Source organism: Phyllopteryx taeniolatus, chromosome 10, assembly GCF_024500385.1.
Source record: "Phyllopteryx taeniolatus isolate TA_2022b chromosome 10, UOR_Ptae_1.2, whole genome shotgun sequence".
Classification (NCBI taxonomy): domain Eukaryota; kingdom Metazoa; phylum Chordata; class Actinopteri; order Syngnathiformes; family Syngnathidae; genus Phyllopteryx; species Phyllopteryx taeniolatus.
Genome location: NC_084511.1, coordinates 15,489,832 through 15,498,534, shown reverse-complemented (window position 1 = coordinate 15,498,534; position 8,703 = coordinate 15,489,832). Strand labels below are relative to the sequence as shown.

The 8,703-nt window shown below is 39.5% G+C and overlaps 1 protein-coding gene across 1 annotated transcript; it reads left to right on the top strand.

The window, feature by feature from the left end:
* The first annotated feature begins 3,204 nt into the window (after window positions 1-3,204).
* Window positions 3,205-7,373, top strand: vma21 (vacuolar ATPase assembly factor VMA21). The gene is made up of 3 exons (XM_061787974.1): window positions 3,205-3,397; window positions 3,615-3,724; window positions 6,607-7,373. The coding sequence occupies exons 1-3, from the start codon at window positions 3,336-3,338 to the stop codon at window positions 6,744-6,746; spliced, it is 312 nt and encodes a 103-aa protein (XP_061643958.1). The 5' UTR covers window positions 3,205-3,335; the 3' UTR covers window positions 6,747-7,373.
* Window positions 7,374-8,703: the final 1,330 nt, after the last annotated feature.

The following is an 8,703-nucleotide window of genomic DNA, read 5'->3' as shown; positions in this document are numbered from 1 at the left end:
TGCGATTGGCTGGGGACCAGTTCAGGGTGTACCCCGCCTTTCGCCCGAAGATAGCTGGGATAGGCTCCAGCACGCCCGCGACCTTGGTGAGGATAACCGGAATGGAAGATGAATGAATGAATGAAAACAAGCAAAAAGAAGAATAAATGTATACTTTATGCCCCTTTTAACAGGAAAGATTTACATTTCACACTTAAATAACCCATTTAGTAACACTTTCATTATAATTTTTACACTGTACTGTTATGAGCAGGGATTCCATTTATTCCAGGATATGAATTTTAGACCACACAGTCCAGTCGTCATTCTCTTTTTCAAGCAGTTTGTCTATGACAAAGATATGAAAAACAATGTATTTACAACTTATATATGTATAATGAACATGTACATTAGTGCGAGCTTAAACATTTTTGGTAAGAAAAAATACAAAATAAAAAAAGGTGTTTTTACATGCAGTATTGCATATATTTATATATGTATGATAGAAAGCGCTCCAATTTATGTGGCAGTTATTGTTTATTGAACCAATTTCAAAACCTTGAAAAAGGATTGCCTTACAGCAGGGGTCGGGAACGGATGGCTCGCGAGCCAGATGTGGCTCTTTTCATGACGGCATCTGGCTCGCAGATAAATCTTAGCTGACATTTCTTAACACGATAATTCACAATTCCGCTGACATTTTAGAGTAAAACATGACAAAAATAAGTATTATAAATAACATTCAAAATATAAAACATTCTTATGGATTTTAATCCATCCATCTATCCATTTTCGGCCGCAATGCAGTAATTTATACGATGCCAGCTGTTCTTCCGGGTACATAAGGTAACACACCAAAACCCTATTTTTATTGCATAATGCGGTAGCCGACAAGGGTCGTTGTGAGGTCAAGAAGATTCCCTCCTTTTTTTTATCATAAAAGGTATAATTCTGCAGAGCACAAACGAGATGGCTAAAAGAAAAACGTCGAGCATCCTGAGCAAACTAACATTGAATGGCGCCTGAAGTTTTACTATCTCGTGGACATGGCTGAACATCTGAACCAGGTCAACGTGAAAATGCAAAGCATTGGAAATACAATCTTATCCCTTCAACAAGCAGTGTTTGCATTTGAAAACAAGCTGGAACTCTTTATTGCGGCTGTTAAAACAGGTCGTCTGATACATTTCGAAAGACTGAAAGAATTTAAAGATGCGTGCACAGCAAGTTACCACACTCAACATTTTGATCTCCAGCAGCTAGTTGGCTTCACATCTAATCTGCTGCAGTCATTCAAAGCACTCTTTGGAGAATTTTGTGATCGCAAAGGAGGGAGGATGGGTGACTCTGCAACATAGATGCATCTTTTTAAGTTCATCACTCATCCACATGAATGTGCTGTGGACAAATCCGACCTGAGTTACATCCCTGGTGTCTCCATCCATCCACCCATTTTCTTCCACTTATCCAAGATCGGGTCGTGAGAGTTGGAGATCACGGCTTGATGAAGCCAACAGAACCCCATCATCTGCAAAAAGCAGAGATGCAATACTGAGGCCACCAAACTGGACCCCCTCTATGCCTCGGCTGCACCTAGAAATTATGTCCATAAAAGTTATGAACAGAATCGGTGACAAAGGGCAACCTTGGCGGAGTCCAACCCTCACTGGAAACGAGTCCGACTTACTGCCGGCAATGCGGACCAAACTCTGACACTGGTCGTACAGGGACGGAGCAGCCCGTATCAGGGGGTTCAGTACCCCACACTCCTGAAGCACCCCCCACAGGACTCCACGAGTGACACGGTCGAATACCTTCTCCAAGTCCACAAAACACATGTAAACTGGTTGGGCGAACTGCCATGCACCCTCGAGGACCCTGCCGAGGGTGTAGAGCTGGTCCACTGTTCCACGGCCAGGACGAAAACCACACTGCTCCTCCTGAATCTGAGATTCGACTTCCCGACGGACCCTCCTCTCCAGCACTCCTGAATAGACCTTGCCAGGGCTGTCAACTTTGTATACTAGTTGTTGTTTTTTTACTTTGCTTTTTAGTTTTTTATTATTATTATTATTATTGTTACCCCCATACCTTTTGCTGTTTTTGTAATAAATATCTTTTGGAGATTACCCTGAACTCCTGCCTGCCTTGTCTGCTTCCCTGCGCTTGGGTCTTCTTCAGGCCTGCGCACCAACATGACGAACCCTCAGAACGTGACTGAAGTAAATCCGTTTTTGGGGGTTGTACAACTGAACCAATTTTGTGAACACTTTTAACTTAAAAAATGTCTAGAGGGAACTTCCCCCCATAAATAGGACTTTGTAAAATTTGGTGGAACAAGGTCTTAAAACAGTTTATTCACAATACACACTTTAAAACTCCAGTTCATGTGCTGATGATGGAGACAAATTTTTGAAAGGCAGGATATGTCAATAAGGGGCGCTGTGTGCTTTCTCCCCCACACACACACAAACACACACACACACACACACCTACACACACACACACCTACACACACACACACACACACACACACTCACACACACAAGTATATTTATGTTGCATTATTGTTAAAAAAAAATTATGAGGGGCTGGTAAAAGACAGGTGTTGCGGACATAAGTTTTCCAACTTCGGGGGTGGAGTGGGTGGCGGGAGATCAACATTTTTTTTGTTCCATGTGTGCGTAGTGGATGGCAAGAAACCCAGAAGACCAAGGATGCCGGTACATTGAGCTGCAGATACCATTGCGGACAATGGCCGTACATTTACGATAAAAAGAACTAGACTTTCACAGGTTAAAAATATATACATATATTTTTTAAATGTTATGTATTGATAGCACACGCTTTGGCCTTGAAAAAAAGTAAACCTAATAAAAAGCAGTTGAGAAATGATCAAGTTGCGACTTAATTTCCATGTCCATCCATTGCCTTTGATGAGAACGTCCACCTCCCCAACATGGCCGCCACTTAGGCACGTCATTTACCTGGGTTACTACGCGCACTGGCTTATCTATGATTTACCTATTACGAAGAAACAACATTAACAATTATCCATCCATCCATCCGGTTTCTTCTTATTCTTCTTCTTATTATTATTATTATTATTACAATGCATTTTTGTGACTATTTTAGAATTTAGAAAACGAATGATGAACGATAGTCAATAATGTTATTTTGATCGCCAGGTACCAATTCTCGCGATACTAACTGAGATCTCAAGCGGTGATGTTTAGGTCTCGTGACTTGATGCGGAAGTAACGACACAAAACAACAGAGGCACATTCGTGCTGATAATTGCAGCATTTTCCTCCACCTTTGTTTATAACATTTTCAATTTTCACATTAATTCTGCAATGGACGGTTCCATCAGCGCGTCACCAGACGCCACTGGCGGACCCCCGCCTCATTTTAGAACGTAAGACTTTTCTTCTTTCCTCGTGTGCCCATTAGCACGGTAGCTTTGTGCAGCTGCAATCTGTTTTTATTAGCGTGACCGAGAGTCTTTATTTGAAAATGTTCCAGTAATATTAATGGTGTATCGCTAGGGAAATAAATGACAACTTCCAGATGCCCCCCGAAGGGAACAGGGGTTGACCCTGTGTCTGTGTTTGCGTGTGTGCGCTTCCATGCAGGAATGACGGTTCGATGGTTTCAGCCCTCAAGACACTGTTGTTCTTCACTATCCTAATGGTCACACTACCGATTGGTTTGTATTTCGCATCAAAGGCTTTCATCTTTGAAGGTGCGATTTGTTTCTGTTCTGTCTTGTGTTTGTTTTGCGACCCAGTGCAATATGTAAACGAACACATTCATTCACCGCAGACTTTAATGCTGTGCCTTGGTGCCTAACTATGTTGAGTCATTTATCAAGGGGAAATATTAAATATTTCATTAGATGACAGTTAATTGTGCCATATATGACATGGCAAATAGTTTGTATAGAATCCCTTGACACTTCTAAAATAAAAATAAAATCTTGGTACAATAAGCGATCAATATAAGAGTTGCAACAAAACAGTTTGTAGATACGAAGATATATTTCTTTTTAACTGTCAGAAAAGTATATGTATTACCATTTGCTTATATGATTGTCGTTGGTTGAAGTGATGTAGAACTGAACGACATTTTTGCCAACAATAGCAATACATTTGGAAAACCAACTATTCTACACTGTCTTGCTTAATGTTATCATGAAACGAAATGACAAAAATGAAATGATTTTTGTGGAAAACTATTAATTATGGAGTGTACCTTTTAGGGCACTGCTTCTCAAACTTTTTACACCACCTCAAAAAATAATTGGTTCTCCAAGCGCCACCATTAAGGATATTTTGTATTTTTGTTAGCCCGTGTAAGATTCTCAACAGTTTGAACATTAACACTGCACTTAAATATAGGAAAGTAATTAACTGTTCTTAATAATAATCAATCAATTGATTACTTTTATTCCTATACCTAAATAAATGTTTGAAAACAAAAATTTCTAAACGATTAAATGCAATTGTATTTTACTTCAAAGTTAAATACAACTGAACTGTACTTAATGGATGCACTTTAGTGAATAAAAACATTTTATTGAGTGATTCTCTTGCTGCTCATACCACACTTTCACTGCTTTCGAGAAATAAGTATATAAATTATTTGTACAGATTTAAGACTGCCGCGCACCAATCCGTGTGGCTGAATCCAACTGGGCTATTGCACAATGTCCAGGGTTCGCCTCCTAGTTTTCATGAGTGGCTGAAGGTCGGCCACTGGTTTTGCAGTGATTCAAATTGCACAGTGTGTCAATGTTGCAGATTACAGCCAATCAAAATACACATAAGATTTCAGAGGCAAAAAATACATTTCTGTGTTTTAAGACTGCAAGACCCAGCCAGCCCCCGTGCCACTGCCAAGCCATAAAAATAAAGTATACACCGGGGGTGTTTCTCTTAGGGTTGCATACAAAAGAAAATCGATGGATGCAAGGGTAGCTTTGAAAATGTTTGCCTTTAATTTACATGAAACACAGTAAAACCTATCTACCATGCTATTATATATTGTTTATAAATTCGTTTTATTTTTTTTATTTAATTTTTTAATAAATACTACATCACAGCTTTGTGTTCAAGGTGATAAGGCAAATTTTGGGATGGCCTGCAGCCCTTACCCCAGTAGAATAGATGCTGCCCTGCATTGTGTTGATCTCCACATTCAGAACCAAAACAAGCACAGTCGGTAGAAATTTTTTTTTACGATCATGAATTGGACCTTGACAAGGAGCAGAAAGTGGAGGAAACATCCATCCATCTATCCATCAATCCATTTTCTATACCGCTTATCCTCACTCAAGTCGCAGGTGCGCTGGAGCCTATCCCAGCTGAGTTTGAGCGAAAGGCGGAGTACACGCTGGAGTGGTCTCCAGCCAGTTGCAGGGCACAAATAGACAAACAACTATTCACACTCACATTTGCACCTATGGACAATTTAGTTTTCGACGAACCTACCATGCCTGTTTTTGGAATGTGGGAGGAAACCAGAGTACCCAGAGAAAACACATTTGAACCTCCACGGTACCGTGGAGGAAACAATTTTAGCTCATTGTCGTTATTCACCGTAATGAAGGGAGATTTTGTTACTTCTTTAGTTGTAAATAGTTTATTTGCATCTTTCCATACCTTAAGCGTAATATCATAACAGCCTGAGTAGTTTTTAACTTACTGTTACAATATAAATAGAAAATACCAATGTGCTTGCTTTCTAAAAATCAAGTTTTTTTTTCTTTGTCTGTGTTGATTCTCAGTCATCCAGGTCATGGTAATCTGCAAAGGTTGAAACGAGGCAACTTGACTCATTTTTTGCTGAATTTGTTCTCTCTTATTGTTTTACAAAAATGTTAAAAATTACTTCAACAATTATGCCATAGGCTAACGATTTGGAGCTAACAGGTGTGGCAAACACACACTTTTTCGACACTCCCACTTTTCACGCTTCCCCCCTTAATAATCAATTAATCTATCGATTATTTTTTTCAATTAATCGATTAATCAGATCAAAACGTTTTAAGTGCCATCCCTTTATTTAAAAAACAGGACATTTTAAAAACGACAGTGCAGAAAATGCACAAATGGATTATGATCAGTCACTGCTTTGGTCTGTGACAGGTCAGAAGATTGCCAAAAATGTTGATCATTGTCTTCCAAAGTGAAAGCAGATGTTTGCAAATGTCTTATTTTGATTAAACATGAAGATAATCAGTCTGCTTTCATGGAGGACTAAAGAAATCAGGGAATATTTACTGTTGAAAGGCTGAAATTCTGAGGATTTGGACAATTTTAAACTAAACAAGGGGACTAACTGATTACTTGATTATCAAAATGGTACTAATCGATTAATTTTATAATCAATTAGTTGATTAATCTATTCATTGTTGCACCTCTTCTTGCTATCGTACAATTGTTCCAAATCCAAACAAAATGGAGCTCATCCAGCGTTCCAGAGAGAGGTTTTAATCTAGTTCTATACCATTTCACACTATTATTGCACACATCACAACTGGCAAGCCTATGAAGGAAATTTGCAGGTGTCACAATTCTCTTTCACACTCCTCAGGCATTTATCTCGTCTGTGTTTTATTCTCAGGTTCAATGAAAATGTCAAGCTCAGATAGCTACTTCTACGCCGCCATCGTCGCCGTGCTGGCTGTGCACGTAGTCTTGGCCTTGTTTGTGTACGTAGCCTGGAATGAAGGCACGCCCAAAAGGAAGGGCAAATACGATTAAAGCGCATCCCGATTCCCACTGTAAGATCTACGGAGATGCATAATCCTTGGGAAGGGGTCCTCAGAACAGCCCCCAGCACCACTACCATTACCTTGGCTCAACACCTAACACGAAGCAGCCAGATGAGACGGTTCAGGGATCTGGTGTGTGTTGGGCTTGAAGTTAGTCTGCTGGATGGGATGTTCTCAATAACCCCTTTTGACTATCTCTGTTAGAGGGCATCTTTTTAAGAGACATTTTATTCATTTGTCTTAAGTAACACTCACAAGTCTGTCATGTAGCAAAATGTCTTCCGAATTGCTTTTTTTGTGTACATCATTGAACTGTTTGATTCCGAATTGCTTCATATCATTTGACCATCAGAATTACAATGCCAGGTTTGTCATGCATACCTGCTCAATACTTCATTGAGTTCAAAGAAGTAAAACACAAGTAAGAAATTGCAGTTGTCTTCTCATGTCGTCACAATTTTTTAGCTTTGTGTTTTTGTTCTGTGTTAAGAGAGGTGTCGTGATGCTTCGATCGTCAAATTGTATAGCATTTTCTCTTGTGCGGCTGATATTTGGTGATGTAGCTATCAGTGTGAGGCAGATTTGTGACTTAGTCAAATACATTTATGAAGTAGAATGTAGTCCTCTGTTTCATCATTTTTCAGTAGCTTCTGTTTTTGTTGGTTATCTTCATGAATGACTTTCGTACTGAAAGCAGTAACTACATTTTGAGAGTTTACAGGTTTTCAAAAAACAAATCCTCAAGTGGTGGCATCCGGTCTAATAGACACCATACGTGAAGTTTTTTTTTTTTTTTTAATAAATGCCACACCTCTGTTGCAGCTCGCTTACAAGCTGTAATTACCTTTAACATGCCACTTGCCATTTTCTTGCCACCATGTGTTGCATTAGATGTCTTGACCACAACACGCACCACTTGTAGAGCAGATGTGGCATCTGTAAAGCTGAAGTCTACAGAAGAGTCGGAAGAGAATACGTGTTGCATCCTGCTGTAAAAGGCTGCTGAACATTTTAACATTGACCCAAAACAATTGGGGAGACAAATACACAATACATATAACATGATAAATTAAGGCCTAATATAGTAATCCGCATGTTTGCGGTTCACTATCCATAAATTAACCTTTTTGTTTTCTTTCTGCGGAACCTATTTGCTGAAAAACTCAACTATTTGCGGTCCTTGTGCTTTTTCTGAAATGGGCAAAGATGCCGCTAAAGCCCTGTCTAAATTGCAAAGTAGCACAGTAATCAGTTTATGTTTGAAGTGCTGTGCTTGAAGTTGAAGTGATGCATCTCGACTGAGAAGCAAGCTTACAATTAGTGTAAGACTCGACAAAATATGTGCACACAACCGTGAATAATGTTTAGTTACAATTATGTTCTTTATCAGACATTTTTACTTCATTTCAAGCAATTTACAAGCGTAACTAACAGTATTTCAAAGCCTGAGAAGCACTAATGGAAAACCCTGACCATGAATAATTAGGATTATTTTAGTTTATTACGTGTGACACCAAACAAATTCAATTCTTTTCAGATTCTGATCAAAAAAAAAATATGGTCCAGAAATAAATTAGACAGCCCAAAGCAGAAGCGCTTTGAAGTGTGTTCCGGTCCAAAGAGGCCGATTGATTTTTGCAGGGACATCCGGCGGCTCTCGTAGTGGCAGTAAACAGGACTTTCTGGCCACGCAAAGACAGTATAAAAGTAAGCATAACAACTTGGACTCAAAGTCATGCAGTAATGAACATTTTCTGCTTCATAGAGCATGTCTGCAGCTGCTTCATTCTTTTTCTACTTTGCAAATTTAGTTTTTGGGCTACGCTGTGCAGTGGGGTTGTGTTGCAGAGGGTGCGTTGCGTTGAAGTGATCGTGATGAGGCGACAGGCCTGCAGGCAATCGGACCCTTTCAGTCAGCACACATCACGAGGTCCATTTGTCCTCTT